Here is a 22514-nt window from a genome sequence, read left to right as displayed (position 1 = left end):
TACAATTTGATTTGTCTCAAGATCTCATGTGACTTTGGGTTGGATCTCAGTTTCTTTTCACTGTCTTTTATCCTTTCCAAAATTTTATCTTTCTTCTCCTGTTGTTTCCTCCTTTTCAAGGAGTTCTGCTGTATCAAGAAACCCCTCATCACGGCCTTGCTTGCGTCCCAGATCACTCGTTTCTCCACTTCTGTCCTTAGATTTATCTCAAAATAGTCCTTCAAAGTCTTTTGGGCCTTTTGGTACACCTCTGGATCTTTAAATAGGGTGTCATTCATTCTCCATCTGAAAGAGCCAGCTGTTGTTGTTTTCATTTCCATCTTTACTGCATTGTGGTCGGAGCATGTCTTTGGGCAGATTTCCACTTTCTTTATCTTAGGAGCCATCCCACTAGTAATCCATATTTGATCTATTCTTGTCCAGGTCATCTGTGATTCTGAAAAGAATGTTCCCTCCCTCTCAAGGGGGTTTCTTGTTCTCCAAATGTCGATCAAGTCCAAGTTGTCAGTCATTTCAAAAAAAGTCTTAGGTAGTCTCCCGTCCTTGGAGATCACCTGTCTTTGCGCTTTGTCCATATTTGTAGAGACAACCCCATTCATATCGCCTAATAAAATCACCTTGTAATCCAGATAATTTGTTAATGTCTCATGTAATTTCTTATAAAATTCTGCCTTCCCTTCATTTGGTGCATAAATTCCAAATATCAAAATTTTTTCTCCTTGGATCTGTATCTCAATTGCCAGGATTCTGCCCTGTTCATCTTTAAAAATCTGTCTTGGAGCCAATTTCTCTTTTGCGTATATCACCACTCCTCTTTTCTTAACTTTATCTGATGAAATAAATTCTTGTCCCAATCTTTTATTTATAAGTAGTCTTCTGTGTGCTCTTGTCACGTGGGTTTCTTGTAAGCAAATCAGATCCAATTGTTCTTTCTTCAAAATATGAAAAACCTCACGCCTTTTTCTGGGAAGGTTCAGTCCATTACAGTTCCAAGTTAAAATTCTCAGAGACATTGTTAATTAGTTACCTCCAACTGCACCCTGCAGCTGTTCTTCGTCCGTTGGTGATTTGAGTCCAAATGTCAAATTCCCCAAGTCTGTATCTGCAGTTGAGTTGAGGACCCCTTTCACCAGGTCTTCTCCGTATTTGTGTAGGAACTGTTCTTTATCTTGTACAGTTTTTATCTTGACTTTCTTTCCTTTGAAGTTGAAAGACAAACCCTGTGGAAATTCCCACCTGAAAGGTATGTTATTCTTCTTCAGCAGGTCCACCAAAGTCTTGAACTGAGTTCTCACCTCCAAAATATATTTTGGGATATCCCTGTAGATTTGCACAGAGACGTTTTGAATCTGTAGTGTTTTCTGGTAATGCAAACTAAGTATCTTGTCTCTCTCCTCTTTCGACCTCAATGTAATCAGGCAGTCCCTTGGAATCTTCCTGCCTTGCCTTCTACCCAATCTGAAGGCGGTTGTAATCTCAAATTCTGTTCCCTCTAGGTTTTCCTGCCAGAAGTCTGAAATTTCTTTTGTGAGAAAGTCCACTAGGTTGTCCCCCTCACTCTCAGGAACCAACCTAAGTCTTAAGTTCTTCTCCTTACGCTGCATGTCCCATAAAGAAAGGGTCGCCTCATGCTGGTCAAGCCTCCTACAAACAGGAACTAAATTTTCCTGTGTGGATTCCGCAGTAGATTTAGCCTCTTCTGCAATTTTCCTTATTGTGGCGTTCTCCTCTACCAACTGTTGTATAATCTGTGTATTAGACGTTACGCTCTTCGTGTTCAATTCCAATTTTGCCGTTAGATCTGCCAATTGCTTGGTATTTTCTGTACTCTGTTTGTTCAATCTTTCTAAAGATTCATTTATCTTCAATAATGCCTGCGTCACTGAGTCTTTGACAGCCAGAAGTGGCTGTGGAAGAAGTACAGGTCATCGAGGCTTTAACAGCCAGAAGAAGCAGAGGCAGCAGCACAGGTCGTCGAGGCTTTGACAGCCAGAAGAGGCAGAGGCAGCAGCGCAGGTTGTCGAAAATTTGACAGCCAGAAGAGGCAGAGGCAGCATCACATGTAGTTGAGGCATTGATATCCAGACGGGACAACGGCAGCAGCACAGGTCGTCGAGGCTTTGACAGCCAGAAGAGGCAGAGGCAGCAGCACAGGTCGTCGAGGCTTTGACAGACAGAAGAAGCAGAGGCAGCAGCACAGGTTGTCGAGTTTTTGACAGCGAGAAGAGGCAGAGGCAGCACCGCAGGTCACTGAGGCTTCGACAGCCAGAAGAGGCAGAGGCAGCAGCACAGGTCGTCGAGGCTTTGACAACCAGAAGTGGCAGTCGCAGCAGCGCAGGTTGTCAAGTCTTTAACAAGCAGAAGAGGCAGAGGCAGCAGCACAGGTCGTCGAGGCTTTGACAGCCAGAAGAAGCAGAGGCAGCAGCACAGGTTGTCGAATTTTTGACAGCCAGAAGAGGCAGAGGCAGCACCGCAGGCCATCGAGGCTTTGAAAGCCAGAAGACGCAGACGCAGCAGCGCAGGTCATCGAGGCTTTGACAGCCAGAAGGGGCTGCGGCAGCAGCACAGGTCATGCAGGCTTTTAAAGCCAGAAGGGGCTGCGGCAGCAGCGCAGGTCATCGAGGCTTTGACAGCCAGAAGGGCCAGAGGCAGCAGCGCAGGTCATCGAGGCTGTGACAGCCAGAAGGTGCTGCGGCAGCAGCGCAGGTCATCGAGGCTTTGACAGCCAGAAGGGGTTGCCGCAGCAGCACAGGTCATGAAGGCTTTTAAAGCCAGAGGAAGTAGAGGCAGCAGCACAGGTTGTCGAGTCTTTGACAGCCAGAAGAGGCAGAGGCAGCAGCACAGGTCATTGAGTCTTTGACAGCCAGAAGAGGCAGAGGCAGCAGCACAGGTCGTCGAGGCTTTAACAGCCAGAAGTGGCAGTCGCAGCAGCGCAGGTTGTCAAGTCTTTAACAAGCAGAAGAGGCAGAGGCAGCAGCACAGGTCATCGAGGCTTTGACAGGCAGAAGAAGCAGAGGCAGCAGCACAGGTTGTCGAATTTTTGACAGCCAGAAGAGGCAGAGGCAGCAGCACAGGCCATCGAGGCTTTGACAGCCAGAAGACGCAGATGCAGCAGCGCAGGTCACCGATGCTTTGATAGCCAGAAGGGGCTGCGGCAGCAGGGCAGGTCATTGAGGCTTTGACAGCCAGAAGGGTCTGTGGCAGCAGCACAGGTCATGCAGGCTTTTAAAGCCAGAAGAAGCAGAGGCAGCAGCACAGGTTGTCGAGTCTTTGACAGCCAGAAGAGGCAGAGGCAGCAGCAGAGGTTGTTGATGCTTTGATAGCCAGACGGTGCACTCGCAGCAGCACAGGTCGTTGAGGCTTTGACAGCCAGAAGTGGCAGTCGCAGCAGCGCAGGTTGTCGAGTCTTTGACAAGCAGAAGAGGCAGAGGCAGCAGCGCAGGTCATCGAGGCTTTGACAGCCAGAAGAGGCAGAGGCAGCAGCGCAGGTTGTCGAAACTTTGACAGCCAGAAGAGGCAGAGGCAGCATCACATGTAGTTGAGGCATTGATATCCAGACGGGACAACGGCAGCAGCACAGATCGTCGAGGCTTTGACAGTCAGAAGGGGCAGTTGCAGCAGCACAGGTCGTTGAGGCTATGACAGCCAGAAGTGGCAGTCGCAGCAGCGCAGGTTGTCGAGTCTTTGACAAGCAGAAGAGGCAGAGGCAGCAGCGCAGGTCATTGAGGCTTCGACAGCCAGAAGAGGCAGAGGCAGCAGCACAGGTCGTCGAGGCTTTGACAACCAGAAGTGGCAGTCGCAGCAGCGCAGGTTGTCAAGTCTTTAACAAGCAGAAGAGGCAGAGGCAGCAGCACAGGTCGTCGAGGCTTTGACAGCCAGAAGAAGCAGAGGCAGCAGCACAGGTTGTCGAATTTTTGACAGCCAGAAGAGGCAGAGGCAGCACCGCAGGCCATCGAGGCTTTGAAAGCCAGAAGACGCAGACGCAGCAGCGCAGGTCATCGAGGCTTTGACAGCCAGAAGGGGCTGCGGCAGCAGCACAGGTCATGCAGGCTTTTAAAGCCAGAAGGGGCTGCGGCAGCAGCGCAGGTCATCGAGGCTTTGACAGCCAGAAGGGCCAGAGGCAGCAGCGCAGGTCATCGAGGCTGTGACAGCCAGAAGGTGCTGCGGCAGCAGCGCAGGTCATCGAGGCTTTGACAGCCAGAAGGGGTTGCCGCAGCAGCACAGGTCATGAAGGCTTTTAAAGCCAGAAGAAGTAGAGGCAGCAGCACAGGTTGTCGAGTCTTTGACAGCCAGAAGAGGCAGAGGCAGCAGCACAGGTCATTGAGTCTTTGACAGCCAGAAGAGGCAGAGGCAGCAGCACAGGTCGTCGAGGCTTTGACAGCCAGAAGTGGCAGTCGCAGCAGCGCAGGTTGTCAAGTCTTTAACAAGCAGAAGAGGCAGAGGCAGCAGCACAGGTCATCGAGGCTTTGACAGGCAGAAGAAGCAGAGGCAGCAGCACAGGTTGTCGAATTTTTGACAGCCAGAAGAGGCAGAGGCAGCACCGCAGGCCATCGAGGCTTTGACAGCCAGAAGACGCAGATGCAGCAGCGCAGGTCACCGATGCTTTGATAGCCAGAAGGGGCTGCGGCAGCAGGGCAGGTCATTGAGGCTTTGACAGCCAGAAGGGTCTGTGGCAGCAGCACAGGTCATGCAGGCTTTTAAAGCCAGAAGAAGCAGAGGCAGCAGCACAGGTTGTCGAGTCTTTGACAGCCAGAAGAGGCAGAGGCAGCAGCAGAGGTTGTTGATGCTTTGATAGCCAGACGGTGCACTCGCAGCAGCACAGGTCGTCGAGGCTTTGACAGCCAGAAGTGGCAGTCGCAGCAGCGCAGGTTGTCGAGTCTTTGACAAGCAGAAGAGGCAGAGGCAGCAGCGCAGGTCATCGAGGCTTTGACAGCCAGAAGAGGCAGAGGCAGCAGCGCAGGTTGTCAAAACTTTGACAGCCAGAAGAGGCAGAGGCAGCATCACATGTAGTTGAGGCATTGATATCCAGACGGGACAACGGCAGCAGCACAGATCGTCGAGGCTTTGACAGTCAGAAGGGGCAGTTGCAGCAGCACAGGTCGTTGAGGCTATGACAGCCAGAAGTGGCAGTCGCAGCAGCGCAGGTTGTCGAGTCTTTGACAAGCAGAAGAGGCAGAGGCAGCAGCGCAGGTCATTGAGGCTTTGACAGCCAGAAGGGGCTGCGGCAGCAGCACAGGTCATGAAGGATTTTAAAGCCAGAAGAAGTAGAGGCAGCAGTACAGGTCATCGAGGCTTTGACACCCAGAAGGGGCAGTCGCAGCAGCACAGCTCGTTGAGGCTTTGACAGCCAGAAGAGGCAGAGGCAGCAGCACAGGTCGTCGAGGCTTTGACAGCCAGAAGAGGCAGAGGCAGCAGCACAGGTTGTCGAGTTTTTGACAGCCAGAAGAGGCAGAGGCAGCACCGCAGGCCATCTAAGCTTTGACAGCTAGAAGACGCAGACGCAGCAGCGCTGGTCATCAATGCTTTGACAGCAAGAAGGGGCTGCGGCAGCAGCACAGGTCATGCAGGCTTTTAAAGCCAGAAGAAGCAGAGGCAGCAGCACAGGTTGTCGAGTCTTTGACAGCCAGAAGAGGCAGAGGCAGCAGCGCAGTTCGTCGAGGCTTTGACAGCCAGAAGAGGCAGAGGCAGCAGCGCAGGTCATTGAGGCATGACAGCCAGAAGTGGCAGTCGCAGCAGCGCAGATTGTCGAGTCTTTGACAAGCAGAAGAGGCAGAGGCAGCTGCGCAGTTCGTCGAGGCTTTGACATCCAGTAGAAGCAGAGGCAGCAGCACAGGTTGTCGAGGCTTTGACATCCAGAAGAGGCAGAGGCAGCAGCACAGGTCGTCGAGGCTTTGACAGCCAGAAGTGGCAGTCGCAGCTGCGCAGGTTGTCAAGTCTTTGACAAGCAGAAGAGGCAGAGGCAGCAGCATAGGTCGTCGAGGCCTTGACAGACAGAAGAAGCAGAGGCAGCAGCACAGGTTGTTGAGTTTTTGACAGCCAGAAGAGGCAGAGGCAGCAGCACAGGTCGTCGAGGCTTTGACAGCCAGAAGAAGCAGAGGCAGCAGCACAGGTTGTCTTGGCTTTGACAGCCATAAGAGGCAGAGGCAGCAGCCCAAGTCACCGATGCTTTGACAGCCAGAAGGGGATGTGCCAGCAGCGCAGGTCATCAAAGGCTTTGACAGCCAGAAGGGGCTGCGGCAGCAGCACAGGTCATGAAGGATTTTAAAGCCAGAAGAAGTAGAGGCAGCAGTACAGGTTGTCGAGGCTTTGACAGCCAGAAGAGGCATAGCAGCAGCACAGGTCATCGAGGCTTTGACACCCAGAAGGGGCAGTCGCAGCAGCACAGCTCGTTGAGGCTTTGACAGCCAGAAGAGGCAGAGGCAGCAGCACAGGTCGTCGAGGCTTTGACAGCCAGAAGAGGCAGAGGCAGCAGCACAGGTTGTCGAGTTTTTGACAGCCAGAAGAAGCAGAGGCAGCAGCACAGGTTGTCGAGTCTTTGACAGCCAGAAGAGGCAGAGGCAGCAGCAGAGGTTGTTGATGCTTTGATAGCCAGACGGTGCACTCGCAGCAGCCCAGGTCATCGATGCTTTGACAGCCAGAAGGGGCTGCGGTAGCAGCTCAGGTGATCGAGGCTTTGACAGCCAGAAGGGCCAGAGGCAGCAGCGCAGGTCGTCGAGGTTTTCATAGCCAGCAGACGCAGAGGCAGCAGCACAGGTCGTCCTCGAGGCTTTGACAGCCAGAAGAGGAAGAGGCAGCAGCGCAGGTCGTCGAGGCTTTGACAGCCAGAAGCGGCAGAGGCAGCAGCACAGGTCGTCGAGGCTTTGACAGACAGAAGAAGCAGAGGCAGCTGCGCAGGTCGTCGAGGCTTTGACAGCCAGAATTGGCAGTCGCAGCAGCGCAGGTTGTCGAGTCTTTGACAAGCAGAGGAGGCAGAGGCAGCAGCGCAGGTCATCGATGCTTTGACAGCCAGAAGGGTCTGCGGCAGCAGCGCAGGTCATCGAGGCTTTGACAGCCAGAAGGGGCTGCGGCAGCAGCACAGGTCATGAAGGATTTTAAAGCCAGAAGAAGTAGAGGCAGCAGTACAGGTTGTCGAGGCTTTGACAGCCAGAAGAGGCATAGCAGCAGCACAGGTCATCGAGGCTTTGACACCCAGAAGGGGCAGTCGCAGCAGCACAGCTCGTTGAGGCTTTGACAGCCAGAAGAGGCAGAGGCAGCAGCACAGGTCGTCGGGGCTTTGACAGCCAGAAGAGGCAGAGGCAGCAGCACAGGTTGTTGAGTTTTTGACAGCCAGAAGAGGCAGAGGCAGCACCGCAGGCCATCTAGGCTTTGACAGCTAGAAGACGCAGACGCAGCAGCGCAGGTCATCAATGCTTTGACAGCAAGAAGGGGCTGCGGCAGCAGCACAGGTCATGCAGGCGTTTAAAGCCAGAAGAAGCAGAGGGAGCAGCACAGGTTGTCGAGTCTTTGACAGCCAGAAGAGGCAGAGGCAGCAGCGCAGGTCGTCGAGGCTTTGACAGCCAGAAGAGGCAAGAGGCAGCAGCACAGGTCGTCGTGGCTTTGACAGCCAGAAGTGGCAGTCGCAGCAGCGCAGGTTGTCGAGTCTTTGACAAGCAGAAGAGGCAGAGGCAGCAGCACCGGTCGTCGAGGCTTTGACAGCCACAAGAAGAAGAGGCAGCAGCACAGGTCGTCGAATTTTTGACAGCCAGAAGGGGCTGCGGCGGCAGCACAGGTCATGCAGGCTTTTAAAGCCACAAGAAGCAGAGGCAGCAGCGCAGGTTGTCGAGTCTTTGACATCCAGAAGAGGCAGAGGCAGCAGCGCAGGTCATTGAGGCTTTGACAGCCAGAAGTGGCAGTCGCAGCAGCACAGATTGTCGAGTCTTTGACAAGCAGAAGAGGCAGAGGCAGCAGCATAGGTCGTCGGGGCTTTGACACCAAGAAGAAGCAGAGGCAGCTGCGCAGTTCGTCGAGGCTTTGACATCCAGTAGAAGCAGAGGCAGCAGCACAGGTCGTCGAGGCTTTGACATCCAGAAGAGGCAGAGGCAGCAGCACAGGTCGTCGAGGCTTTGACAGCCAGAAGTGGCAGTCGCAGCAGCGCAGGTTGTCAAGTCTTTGACAAGCAGAAGAGGCAGAGGCAGCAGCATAGGTCGTCAAGGCCTTGACAGACAGAAGAAGCAGAGGCAGCAGCACAGGTTGTCGAGTTTTTGACAGCCAGAAGAGGCAGAGGCAGCAGCACAGGTCGTCGAGGCTTTGACAGCCAGAAGAAGCAGAGGCAGCAGCACATGTTGTCTTGGCTTTGACAGCCATAAGAGGCAGAGGCAGCAGCGCAAGTCACCGATGCTTTGACAGCCAGAAGGGGATGCGCCAGCAGCGCAGGTCATCAAAGGCTTTGACAGCCAGAAGGGGCTGCGGCAGCAGCGCAGGTCATCGAGGCTTTGACAGACAGAAGGAGCAGTCGCAGGAGCGCAGGTTGTCGAGTCTTCGACAGCCAGAAGAGGCAGCAGCAGCAGCGCAGGTCTTCGAGCCTTTGAAAGTCAGAGGTGGCTGCGGCAGCAGCACAGGTTATCGAGGCTTTGACAGCCAGAAGGGGCTGTGGCAGCAGCGCACGACGTCACGGCTTTGAAAGCCAGAAGAGGCGGAGGCAGCAGTGCAGGTCGTTGAGGCTTTGACAGGCAGAAGAAGCAGAGGCAGCAGCACAGGTTGTCGAATTTTTGACAGCCAGAAGAGGCAGAGGCAGCACCGCAAGCCATCGAGGCTTTGACAGTGAGAAAGGGCTGCGGCGGCAGCACAAGTTGTCGATTCTTTGACAGCCAGAAGAGGCGAACGCAGCAGTGCATGTCATTGAAGCTTTGACAGCTAGAAGTGGCAGTCGCAGCAGCACAGGTCGTTGAGTCTTTGACAGCCAGAAGAGGCAGAGGCAGCAGCACAGGTCGTCGAGGCTTTGACAGCCAGAAGAGGCATAGCAGCAGCACAGGTCGTTGAGTCTTTGACAGCCAGAAGAGGCAGAGGCAGCAGCACAGGTCGTCGAGGCTTTGACAGCCAGAAGTGGCAGTCGCAGCAGCGCAGGTTGTCAAGTCTTTAACAAGCAGAAGAGGCAGAGGCAGCAGCACAGGTCGTCGAGGCTTTGACAGGCAGAAGAAGCAGAGGCAGCAGCACAGGTTGTCGAATTTTTGACAGCCAGAAGAGGCAGAGGCAGCACCGCAGGCCATCGAGGCTTTGACAGCCAGAAGACGCAGACGCAGCAGCGCAGGTCACCGATGCTTTGATAGCCAGAAGAGGCTGCGGCAGCAGGGCAGGTCATCGAGGCTTTGACAGCCAGAAGGGTCTGTGGCAGCAGCACAGGTCATGCAGGCTTTTAAAGCCAGAAGAAGCAGAGGCAGCAGCACAGGTTGTCGAGTCTTTGACAGCCAGAAGAGGCAGAGGCAGCAGCAGAGGTTGTTGATGCTTTGATAGCCAGACGGGGCACTCGCAGCAGCACAGGTCGTCGAGGCTTTGACAGCCAGAAGAAGCAGAGGCAGCTGCGCAGGTCGTCGAGGCTTTGACAGCCAGAATTGGCAGTCGCAGCAGCGCAGGTTGTCGAGTCTTTGACAAGCAGAAGAGGCAGAGGCAGCAGCGCAGGTCATTGATGCTTTGACAGCCAGAAGGGTCTGCGGCAGCAGCGCAGGTCATCGAGGCTTTGACAGCCAGAAGGGGCTGCGGCAGCAGCACAGGTCATGAAGGATTTTAAATCCAGAAGATGTAGAGGCAGCAGTACAGGTTGTCGAGTCTTTGACAGCTAGAAGAGGCAAGAGGCAGCAGCACAGGTCATCGAGGCTTTGACACCCAGAAGGGGCAGTCGCAGCAGCACAGGTCGTCGAGGCTTTGACAGCCAGAAGAGGCAGAGGCAGCAGCACAGGTCGTCGAGGCTTTGACAGACAGAAGAAGCAGAGGCAGCAGCACAGGTTGTCGAGTTTTTGACAGCCAGAAGAGGCAGAGGCAGCACCGCAGGCCATCTAGGCTTTGACAGCTAGAAGACGCAGACGCAGCAGCGCAGGTCATCGATGCTTTGACAGCAAGAAGGGGCTGCGGCAGCAGCACAGGTCATGCAGGCTTTTAAAGCCAGAAGAAGCAGAGGCAGCAGCACAGGTTGTCGAGTCTGTGACAGCCAGAAGAGGCAGAGGCAGCAGCGCAGGTCATCGAGGCTTTGACAGCCAGAAGAAGCAGAGGCAGCAGCACAGGTCATCGAGTCTTTGACAGCCAGAAGAGGCAGAGGCAGCAGCACAGGTTGTTGAGGCTTTGGTAGCCAGACGGGGCAGTCGCAGCAGCACATGTCGTTGAGGCTTGGACAGCCAAAAGGGGCAGTCGCAGCAGCGCAGGTTGTCGAGTCTTTGACAAGCAGAAGAGGCAGAGGCAGAAGCACAGGTCGTCGAAGCCTTGACAGACAGAAGAAGCAGAGGCAGCAGCACAGGATGTCGACTTTTTGACAGCCAGAAGAGGCAGAGGCAGCACCGCAGGCCATCGAGGCTTTGACAGCCAGAAGACGCAGACGCAGCAGCGCAGGTCATCGATCCTTTGACAGCAAGAAGGGGCTGCGGCAGCAGCGCAGGTCATCGAGGCTTTAAGACCCAGAAGAAGCAGAGGCAGCTGCGCAGGTCGTCGAGGGTTTGACAGCCAGAAGTGGCAGTCGCATCAGCACAGGTTGTCAAGTCTTTGACAAACAGAAGAGGCAGAGGCAGCAGCACAGCTCGTTAAGGCTTTGGCAGCCAGAAGGGGCAGAGGCAGCAGCACAGGTTGTCGAGTCTTTGACAGCCAGAAGAGGAAGAGGCAGCAGCGCAGGTCATAGAGGCTTTGACAGCCAGAAGAGGCAGAGGCAGCAGCGCAGTTCGTCGAGGCTTTGACAGCCAGAAGAGGCAAGAGGCAGCAGCACAGGTCGTCGAGGCTTTGACAGCCAGAAGTGGCAGTCGCAGCAGCGCAGGTTGTCAAGTCTTTGACAAGCAGAAGAGGCAGAGGCAGCAGCACAGGTCGTTGAGGCTTTGACAGCCAGAAGAAGCAGAGGCAGCAGCACAGGTCGTCGAGGCTTTGACAGCCATAAGAGGCAGAGGCAGCAGCGCAAGTCACCGATGCTTTGACAGCCAGAAGGGGATGCGCCAGCATCGCAGGTCATCAAAGGCTTTGACAGGCAGAAGGGGCTGCGGCAGCAGCGCAGGTCATCGAGGCTTTGACAGACAGAAGGAGCAGTCGCAGGAGCGCAGGTTGTCGAGTCTTCGACAGCCAGAAGAGGCAGCAGCAGCAGCGCAGGTCATCGAGGCTTTGACAGCCAGAAGGGGCTGTGGCAGCAGCGCACGTCGTCACGGCTTTCAAAGCCAGAAGAGGCGGAGGCAGCAGTGCAGGTCGTTGAGGCTTTGACAGCCAGAAGAGGCAGAGGCAGCAGCACAGGTCGTCGAGGCTTTGACAGCCAGAAGGGGCAGTCGCAGGAGCACAGGTTGTCGAGTCTTCGACAGCCAGAAGAGGCAGAGGCAGCAGCGCAGGTCATCGAGGCTTTGACAGTGAGAAAGGGCTGCGGCAGCACCACAAGTTGTCGATTCTTTGACAGCCAGAAGAGGCGGACGCAGCAGTGCAGGTCATTGAGGCTTTGACAGCCAGACGGGACAGCGGCAGCAGCACAAGTCACCGAGGCTTTGACAGCCAGAATAGGCAGAGGCAGCATCACAGGTCATCGAGGGTTTGACAGCCAGAATGGGCTGTCGCAGCAGCGGAGATTGTCGATTCTTTGACAGCCTGAAGGGGCAGAGGCAGCAGTACGGGTCATCGAGTCTTTGACAGCCAGAAGAGGCTGCGGTAGCAGCACAGGTCATCGAGGCTTTGACAGCCAGAAGGAGCTGCGGCAACAGCGCAGGTTGTCAATTCTTTGACAGCCAGAAGAGACAGATACAGCAGCACAGGTCGTCGCGGCTTTGACAGCCAGAAGGGGCTGCAGCAGCAGCGCACGTTGTTGTGGCATTGACAGCCAGAAGAGGCGGAGGCAGCAGCGTAGGTCGGTGAGGCTTTGACAGCCAGAAGAAGCAGAGGCAGCAGCGCAGGTCATTGAGGCTTTGACAGCCTGGAGAGGCAGAGGCAGCAGCGCAGGTTATCAAGGCTTTGACAGCCAGAAGGGGCTGCGGCAGCAGCACAGGTCATCGAGGCTTTTACAGCCAGAAGAAGCAGAGGCAGCAGCACAGGTTGTCATGTCTTTTACAGCCAGAAGAAGCAGAGGCAGCTGTGCAGGTGGTCGAGGCTTTTACAGCCAGAAGACGCAGAGGTTGTCGAGGCTTTGACAGCCTGAAGGAGCATAAGCACCAGCGAAGGTCGTCGAGGCTTTGACAGCCAGAAGAGGCAGAGGCAGCAGCGCAGGTCGTCGAGGCTTTGACAGCCAGAAGGGGCAGAGGCAGCAGCACATGTCGTTGAAACTTTGACAGCCAGAGGGGCAGCGGCAGCAGCACAGGTCATCGAGGCTTTGACCGCCAGAAGAGGCAGAGGCAGCAGCGCAGGTCATCGAGGCTTTGACAGCCAGAATGGGCAGAGGCAGCAGCACATGTTGTCGAGTCTTTTACAGCCAGAAGAAGCAGATGCAGCAACACAGGTTGTCCAGTCTTTGACAGCCAGAAGAGGCAGAGGCAGCAGCACAGGTCGTCGAGGTTTTGACAGCCAGAATGGGCAGAGGCAGCAGCACAGGTTGTCGAGTCTTTTACAGCCAGAAGAGGCAGAGGCAGCAGCTCTTAGATAGTAGATGATTTATTGCTCAGATAAGCCCTGGTGTCCAGCCCACTTCGGCTGCACAGCTCTGCTGGACTTCAAAGGCCACATTCCAAAGGCTCTGAGCAAAAAAACGCAGAGTTTACGCAGCAAGAGAAAGCTGCAAAAACTTCTTCAGAGCTTTCTTCAGTGTGCTAAAATAAAGTCCACTCAGGATATTAGCAGCTAAAAGCAGTTTATTTACAGCAGACTATCCATTATCTATCACAGCGAACAGCATCGTGAAAACACGTCCTCTCTCCTCAAAAGCGAAAGTAGAGGAAAAGAACAAAGACTGGAGACTCTCGGACATGACGTAGAATCTCCCCCCTCCCAACAGTGGGCAGTGCGTACACTCTGAGCTGTTTTAACCCTGTAAGCTCAGGTTATCCTCACACCCCCTCTCGCGCTGCACCACTGTGGGGGGAGTAAGTACAGAACTTACCCCCAACTCCAAACCACCACAAAACTCCCCATGACGCTGGAAGCTTAAAGGTTTGGTGAATCCATCGGCCAGGTTACTGTGACTGGCACAATACTTCAGCCGAATCAAACCTGACTGAACACTCTGACACACATTTTGGAAACGTATGTCCAGATGCTTGGTTCTGGCCTTAAATTGCGTAGATTCAGCCAATTTCAAACAAGGTTGATTGTCTTCCCAAACCGTGATGGGCAAGCTACAATCTCCATAGATCTCTTGCACCAAGCATCTATAGAACTCTAGTTCCCGGCACAAATCTGACAATGCACTGAATTCAGCCTCAGTAGAAGACAGCGCAATGAGACTTTGCTTCCGGGACTTCCACCCAACTAGTGACTTCCCAAACTTTACCACCAACCCAGACACAGACTTGCGGTCCTGCGAATTCGCCCAGTCGCTGTCCGCATAGCATGTGAGCTTCGCCTCACCTTCAGCTGGCAGCTTAAGACAGAAGTCTTTGGTATGCTGCAGGTAGCGCAGTACCCGCTTGATACCGTGCCAAGCACTCACACTGGGCTTTGACGCTTCCCTACTTAACAGATTGGTAGCAAAGGCAATGTCTGGTCTGCTCCATTGGGACAGATACAACAGACTACCTAGAGCTGACTGAAAGAGCTCAGCATTCTCAAACTCGACACTTTCTGCTTGCTGGCTATCTTTCACGAAGTTCGTCTCCATGGGTGTCCGAACTCCTGCACAATTGGACATTCTGAACTTCTCAAGCAACTGTTCAATCTTGCCTTTCTGACTGAGCAAGAAGCTACCATCCTCAGTTCTCGCTATCTGCACGCCTAGGTAGATCTTTACTGCACCCAGGTTCTTGAGCTGAAACCGCTTCCCAAGCTCTTTGGCAAACTTCTGCACCTGTTTGTCTGTCTTTCCAATATGGATGATGTCATCAACAAAGAATAACACCAGTTCCTGTGAGTCTCCTGATCCTCTAAGGAACAAGCAACTGTCAGCAAGACTCTTCCTGAAACCTAGCTTCTCCAAAGCTTCATTCAGGCACAAGTTCCAATTCCTGGCCGACTGTTTCAGGCCGTAAATTGACTTGTGAAGTTTCCACACAGTACCTCGCTCATTGCCCTCAAACCCTGGAGGAGGAAGCATGTACAAATCCTCCTGGAGGTCTGAGTTCAAGTAAGCAACGTCCACATCAAAATGATGCACCAGCAACCCTCTTTGTGCAGCTATGGCCAAAAGCAAACGTAGAGATTCACTCCTACAGGTGGGAGCATACGTTTCCGTGTAATGCAACCCCCTGCGCTGCGTGAATCCTCTCGCCACTAATCTGGCCTTATACTGCGGTTCTCCTGTCGCTGTAGGCTTAAGACGGTAAACCCAGCGGCTACCCACGGCTCACAACCAAAGACTCACAACCAAAAACACGAAAATAGTGCAGTTTCGGTTGCTTTCCGTGCAACAAGAAGTACGGGGTGTCACCTACCACTGAATTGAACGACCTGTTCAGAACAAAGTTGGCCGTTCGCCAAGCCTCCCCCCAAAAGCGCTGTGGGAGCCCGGCATCAAACAAAAGAGCTGCAGACATCTCCCCTAGAGTCCTGTTCCGTCTTTCCGCAATCCCATTCTGTTGGGGAGAGTGCGGAGAGGTCAATCTGTGTTGAATCCCCTTTTTGCGGAAGAAACTTTGCAGTGCAGACCCGGTGAACTCCCCACCGCGATCGCTCTGAAAGCTTTGCACCCGTGTGGAAAACTGCAGTTCCACAGCCGCAATCCAATCTTTAATTAGAGGTGCAGCCTCACTTTTGTGTTGGATCGTGAAGGTCCAAGAGTTCCGAGTATGGTCATCAATCAGAACCAGCGCATATTTGGCTCCGCCCAAACTGGTCACAGACATGGGACCTGACAAATCTGCATGAATTAATTGAAAAGCCCTAGTGGTCACCCTTTCAGACCTTGGGTATGTGCACGTTTTTACCTTTGCAGACTTGCACGCTCTGCAATCTAGAAACTTAGCACAAGGTTTCATTTTGCACCCTTGCGTACACTCTGGGATCTTCTTCACTGACCCCCAGGACACGTGAGCCATGCGTCGGTGCCATAAGTGAGCACACGCATCATGAACTGGAACGTTGGCACACTGTGCTTGAGCCACCTCCGTGCCACCTGTACCTGCAAAAGAAGCATTTATCACAAACAACCTGTCTTTACATTCAACACTGACTAGGTGCTGTCCATTCTTAGAAATAGAACACTTATTGTTCTCAAAACACACTTTGTAGTTTTCAGCAAGAAGGGCGCTGACAGACAGCAACGCGCAAGACAGTCCTGGAACAACAAAAGCCTGGATTGAATCCTGTAAGAAAGAACAAAACAGTGAGCCAGTCTGCGTGAGTGGGTGTTTACTCCCATCTGCTAAACACACAGTCTTCCCAGAAGTTACAGAGGTGCAGTTCTCCAGGAATCCTGCAGATGGCACTAAGTGATGCGAAGCTCCACTGTCTATAACAAAAGTCAGCACAGCATCCTGTTGACAACTCTTGACAGCAGCCATAGAGGCTGCCAAATGTTTACATTCAGTGTCTCTGCCAGCTGCCTTCGGCTTGCCTTTCCCACGCTTTGAAGAAGAGCTCTTTATCTGGTTGCTACGGGAGATGGCCTTCGGCTGTTCCTGTGCCTCGACTGGACAGTCTCTCACCAGATGGGAGGGGGAGCCACAGCGATAACAGCGGCGACGCGTAGCAACAGCTCTCACAGCTCCCTCTTCAGCCATTCCTTTGTTCCCAGCACCCCCACCTTTGGGTGCACAGCCTGGGCCTGCACGCTCCCCAGCACTCTGGTTGTAGGCCTCAACATCACACGGCCCCTCGGAGACAAAGCAGCTACTCCCAGCTGTAACTTCAGGAACATGGCCAGCAGCCCCCTCCGGGCTCTCCGCTTCCTCCCTGTTCTCGGCTTTCTTAAGGCCCTGGTCTCTTGCTGAGCTTGCACACAGACTCCTCAGCAACTGCCAAGCGGCCTGAGCCGACTCAACGCCCTCCAAGTGGGGCAACAGCGAAACATTTACGCTGGCTTTCAACATGCAGAGCTCCCTTTGCATTCTCTGCTGTCTATCCTCCAGCAAAGCAGCCTCAAAGCCTGCTGCGTCATCTTCAGAAGTAAGTGGCATGGGTGGGGCCGGCTCCTTCTGGGCTATGCTCCAGAGCCCTGTGGCCAGAAACCACCCCCTTACTCTTCTAACCCAGATATCCCAGGACTGGGCTGTGAGCTTTTCAAACGGGACATCATAAAAGTCCTGGAGCTCAGCCATCTCCTCCCCCAGTGCTCCCATGGGGCTTGAAGTACTCACACGTTCCAGCCAGCTTCAAAGGAGAGGCATCCAGCGACTCTTTGCAGCACACAGCTTGCAGCCAGTCTCCCTGCTTTCTCCCAGGCAGAGCAGGTCTTTTTTTCTTCCGGCAGCAAAAACAGCAGCGTCTCACTTTTTACAGCCTTTGTAAGCACACAGCATTCCAAACAGGCTCTCCACCGGACATCAAAGCAGCTTCCTCTAATTGCAATTACCGTCCATAACCTCTTAGATAGTAGATGATTTATTGCTCAGATAAGCCCTGGTGTCCAGCCCACTTCGGCTGCACAGCTCTGCTGGACTTCAAAGGCCACATTCCAAAGGCTCTGAGCAAAAAAACGCAGAGTTTACGCAGCAAGAGAAAGCTGCAAAAACTTCTTCAGAGCTTTCTTCAGTGTGCTAAAATAAAGTCCACTCAGGATATTAGCAGCTAAAAGCAGTTTATTTACAGCAGACTATCCATTATCTATCACAGCGAACAGCATCGTGAAAACACGTCCTCTCTCCTCAAAAGCGAAAGTAGAGGAAAAGAACAAAGACTGGAGACTCTCGGACATGACGTAGAATCTCCCCCCTCCCAACAGTGGGCAGTGCGTACACTCTGAGCTGTTTTAACCCTGTAAGCTCAGGTTATCCTCACAGCAGCGCAGGTCATCGAGGCTTTTACAGCCAGAAGAAGCAGAGGCAGCAGCACAGGTTGTCAATTCTTTGACAGCCAGAAGAGGCAGAGGCAGCAGCACAGGTTTTCGAGACTTTGACAGCCAGAAGGGGCTGCGGCAGCAGCTCAGGTTGTCTGGTCTTTGACAGCCAGAAGAGGCAGAGGCAGCAGCACATGTCGTTGAAACTTTGACAGCCAGAGGGGCAGCGGCAGCAGCACAGGTCATCGAGGCTTTGACCGCCAGAAGAGGCAGAGGCAGCAGCGCAGGTCATCGAGGCTTTGACAGCCAGAAGGTGCTGTGGCAGCAGAACAGGTCATCGAGGCTTTGACAGGTAGAAGAAGCAGATGCAGCAGCACAGGTTGTCGAGTCTTTGACAGCCAGAAGAGGCAGAGGCAGCAGCACAGGTCATCGAGTCTTTGACAGCCAGAAGGGGCAGAGACAGCAGCGCAGGTTGTTGAGTCTTTTACAGGCTGAAGAGGCAGAGGCAGCAGCACAGGTCGTTGATGCTTTGACAGCCAAAAGAGGCAGAGGCAGCAGCACAGGTCATCGAGGCTTTTACAGCCAGAAGAAGCAGAGGCAGCAGCACAGGTTATCAATTCTTTGAAAGCCAGAAGAGGCAGAGGAAGCAGCACAGGTTCTCAAGGCTTTGACAGCCAGAAGGGGCTGCGGCAGCAGCGCAGGTCGTTGAGGCTTTGACAGCCAGACGGGGCAGCGGCAGCAGCGCAGGTTGTCGAGTCTTTGACAGCCAGAAGAGGCAGAGACAGCAGCACATGTCGTTGAGCCTTTGACAGCCAGAGGGGCAGCGGCAGCAGCACAGGTCATCGAGGCTTTGACAGCCAGAAGAGGCAGAGGCAGCAGCGCAGGTCGTCGAGGCTTTGACAGCCAGAAGGGGCAGAGGCAGCAGCACAGTTTGTCGAGTCTTTGACAGCCAGAAGGGGCTGCAGAAGAGGCAGCAGCACAGGTCGTCGAGGGTATGACAGCCAGAAGGGGCGGAGGGAGCATCGCAGGTCATCGAGGCTTTGACAGCTAGAAGAGGCAGAAGCAGCAGCGCAGATCGTCGTAACTTTAAACTTTTCTAGTCTTCTTCCACCGACTCTTCTCCCTGGTCTCGGATTCTGCCAGTCATTTCCGCCAATTCCATATAGTCCATCAACTTCATCTGCCATTCTTCCCGGGTGGGTAAATCTTGTGTCTTCCAATCCTTTGCGATGAGTATTCTTGCTGCTGTTGTTGCAGACATTAATAATGTTCTATCCTTCTTTGGCACCAATTGGCCGACCATGCCCAGGAGAAAGGCCTCTGGTTTCTTCAGGAAGGTATATTTGAATACCTTTTTCATTTCATTATAAATCATTTCCCAGAATGTCTTAATCCTTGGGCATGTCCACCAAAGGTGATAGAATGTACCTTCAGTCTCATTACATTTCCAACATTTATTGGCGGGTAAATGATAATTTTTTGCAAGCTTGACTGGTGTCATGTATCACCTGTAAATCATTTTCATTAAATTCTCTCTTAGGGCATTACATGTCGTAAATTTCATACCTGTGGTCCATAACTGTTCCCAGTCAGCCATCATTATGTTATGTCCAACATCTTGTGCCCATTTAATCATAGCAGATTTCACCGTTTCATCCTGAGTGTTCCATTTCAGCAACAAGTTATACATTCTTGACAAATGCTTAGTTTTTGGATCTAACAATTCTGTTTCCAATTTTGATTTTTCCACCTGGAAGCCAACTTTTTTGTCCAAATTTTATGCCTCCATTATTTGGTAATAATGGAGCCAATCTCGCACTTTATTTTTCAATTTTTCAAAGCTCTGCAATTTTATTCTGTCACCATCTTGTTCCAAATTTCCCAATATTTCGGCCATTTGTCCTCCATATTGAGTTTTTTCTGTGCCTTCGCTTCCATTGGTGACAACCATCTTGGGGTTTTCTTTTCTAACAAATCCTTATATCTTATCCAATCATTGAACAGTGCTTTTCTAACAATATGGTTTTTAAACGCTTTATGTGCTTTTACCTTATCATACCACAAATATGCATGCCAACCAAATGCATTATTGAAACCTTCTAGATCCAGCACGTCAGTGTTTTCAAGAAGCAGCCATTCTCTCAGCCAGCAAAAAGCAGCTGATTCATAGTAAAGTTTTTTACTATGGCAGGGCAAATCCACCTCTTTCTTTAGCATCAGTTAATATCTTAAATTTTATTCTAGGCTTCTTGCCCTGCCAGACAAATCTAGAAATATCTTTCTGCCACTTCTTGAAACAATCCATCTTGTCCAGAATTTGCAATGTTTGAAACAAAAACAACTTGGCAATACATTCATTTTTATCACAGCAATTCGGCCTAACAATGATAACTTCAAATTTGACCATATTTCTAAGTCCCTTTTCACTTCAATCCAACATTTTTCATAATTATCCTTAAATAAGTTCACATTCTTAGCAGTCATGTTAACCCCTAAATATTTCACTTTCTTAACCAATGTTAGTCCTGTCTCCTCCTGAAACTTCTCTCTCTCATTCACAGTTAAGTTTTTCTCTAAAACCTTAGTTTTCATCTTGTTCAACTTAAAACCTGCTACCTGTCTGAATTCTTGAATCAGTTCCAGTACTCTTTTAGTACTAGATTCTGGCTCCTGTAAAGTCAATACTAAATCATCAGCAAATGCTTTCAATTTGTACTGTTTAGTACTGTTTAGATCCCAGTTGTATACCTTTAACCTCTTGGTCCTTTCTAATCATGTTTACCAAAACCTCAAGGACCGATATAAAGAGCAATGGAGAAATTGGGCAGCCTTGTCGTGTCCCTTTCTCAATCCTAAACTCTTCTGTCACTACATTGTTCACAATTAATTTTGCCTTTTGTTCTGAATAAATTGCACCTATACCATTTTCAAAACCTTGACCTACCCCCATCCCCTGTAGATTCTTCTTCATAAAACTCCAAGAAATGTTGTCAAAGGCCTTCTCTGCATCCACAAAAATCAAAACTGCCTTAGTATTGATATTCACTTGTAATTTTTCTAGAATATTAATTATATTCCTCATATTATCAGACAAATGTCTGCCCGGGAGAAAGCCCGCTTGGTCTTTATGAATTTCTTCTACTAACACCTTTTTTAATCTTTTAGCCAAAATATCTGCAAAAAAATTGTAATCCACATTAAGCAGCAATATGGGGCGGTAATTCTTAAGCTGTGTCTTTTCAGTCTCTGTTTTCGGTATAAGTGTAATATAAGCTTCCTTCCACGACTCTGGTGCCCTTTTCCCCTCCAATATTTCATTACAGACTTCCTTCAATGGTTGTATTAACCATTCTTTCAAAGGTCTGTAATAGAATCATAGAATCATAGAATCATAGAGTTGGAAGAGACCACAAGGGCCATCGAGTCCAAATCCCTGCCAAGCCGGAAACACCATCAGAGCATTCCTGACATATGGTTGTCACACCTCTGCTTAAAGACCTCCAAAGAAGGAGACTCCACCACACTCCTTGGCACAAATTCCACTGTCGAACAGCTCTTACTGTCAGGAAGTTCTTCCTAATGTTTAGGTGGAATCTTCTTTCTTGTAGTTTGGAGCCATTGCTCCGTGTCCGCTTCTCTGGAGCAGCAGAAAACAACCTTTCTCCCTCCTCTATGTGACATCCTTTTATATCTTTGAACATGGCTATCATATCACCCCTTAACCTCCTCTTCTCCAGGCTAAACATGCCCAGCTCCCTTAGCTGTTCCTCATAAGGCATCGTTTCCAGGCCTTTGACCATTTTGGTTGCCCTCCTCTGGACACGTTTCAGTTTGTCAGTGTCCTTCTTGAACTGTGGTGCCCAGAACTGGACACAGTACTCCAGGTGAGGTCTGACCAGAGCAGAATACAGTGGCACTATTACTTCCCTTGATCTAGATGCAATACTCCTATTGATGCAGCCCAGAATTGCATTGGCTTTTTTAGCTGCCGCGTCATACTGTTGGCTCATGTCAAGTTTGTGGTCAACCAAGACTCCTAGATCCTTTTCACATGTATTGCTCTCAAGCCAGGTGTCACCCATTTTGTATTTGTGCCTCTCATTTTTTTTGCCCAAGTGCAATACTTTACATTTCTCCCTGTTAAAATTCATCTTGTTTGTTTTGGCCCAGTTCTCTAATCTGTCAAGATCATTTTGAAGTGTGATCCTGTCCTCTGGGGTGTTAGCCACCCCTCCCAGTTTGGTGTCATCTGCAAATTTGATCAGGATGCCCTTGAGTCCATCATCCAAGTCATTGATAAAGATGTTGAATAAGACCGGGCCCAAGACAGAACCCTGTGGCACCCCACTAGTCACTCTTCTCCAGGATGAAGAGGAACCATTGATGAGCACCCTTTGGGTTCGGTCAGTCAGCCAGTTACAAATCCACTGAGTGGTAGCATAGTCAAGCCCGCATTTTACCAGCTTCTTTACAAGAATATCATGGGGCACCTTGTCAAATGCCTTGCTGAAATCATGGTAGGCTACATCCACTGCATTCCCTTCATCTACCAGGCTTGTAATTCTGTCAAAAAACGAGATCAGGTTAGTCTGACATGACTTATTTTTCAGAAATCCATGCTGACTATTGGTGATCACAGCATTCCTTTCTAGGTGCTCACAGACTGTTTGCTTAATGATCTGCTCCAGAATCTTCCCTGGTATTGATGTCAGACTGACTGGGCGGTAATTATTTGGGTCCTCTCTTTTCCCCTTTTTGAAAATAGGGACAACATTTGCCCTCCTCCAGTCTGCCAGGACTTCGCCTGTTCTTCAGGAATTCTCAAAGATGACTGCCAGTGGTTCTGAGATCACATCTGCCAGTTCTTTTAATACTCTTGGATGCAGTTCATCTGGCCCTGGAGACTTGAATACATCTAAACTAGCCAAGTATTCTTGTACTATCTCCTTAGTTCTTCTGGGCTGTGTTTCCTCTGCTGAATCATTTGCTCCAAATTCTTCAGGTCGGGCATTGTTTTCTTTATCAGAGAAGACTGAGGCAAAGATGATTGTCAGAGCTGCCTCCAGGTCCCAGCTCACAGAGGACCAACGCTAGGCTGTAGTTATGTACAAAAGTCTTTATTGAGGTTCAGTTTCCATTTTAAAGCTGCAGCGCACAGCTCTACGTCTCGACCTTAGACCGGCGAAGTCCCGTCTGAGTCTCCGCCCCTTCCACACCAGTTTAACACTCTCGCTTTGCTCCACCTTTTCCTAAGTTCTTTTCTCCTCTGGGCCCTCCTGCCCGCTAGGGTTTCATC

The 22514-nt window shown here is 51.4% G+C and overlaps 1 protein-coding gene across 1 annotated transcript in view; it reads left to right on the top strand.

Moving 5' to 3' along the window:
* The window catches only part of LOC307219539 (maestro heat-like repeat-containing protein family member 1), a gene marked incomplete at its 5' end in the record, with an annotated part of 132738 nt that extends 110612 nt beyond the window's left edge, over positions 1-22126 (top strand). The window contains one exon of the mRNA XM_079982797.1: positions 21984-22126. Within this exon, the coding sequence (XP_079838923.1) occupies positions 21984-22049 (66 nt within the window). The 3' untranslated portion in view covers positions 22050-22126. The remainder of the gene's footprint in view (positions 1-21983) is intronic.
* Between the last annotated feature and the right edge of the window lie 388 nt (positions 22127-22514).

Source organism: Podarcis cretensis, assembly GCF_951804945.1.
Source record: "Podarcis cretensis genome assembly, chromosome: 7".
NCBI lineage: Eukaryota > Metazoa > Chordata > Lepidosauria > Squamata > Lacertidae > Podarcis > Podarcis cretensis.
Note: the sequence above shows the minus strand (reverse complement) of the source record. Positions and strands in the feature narration are given on the sequence as shown.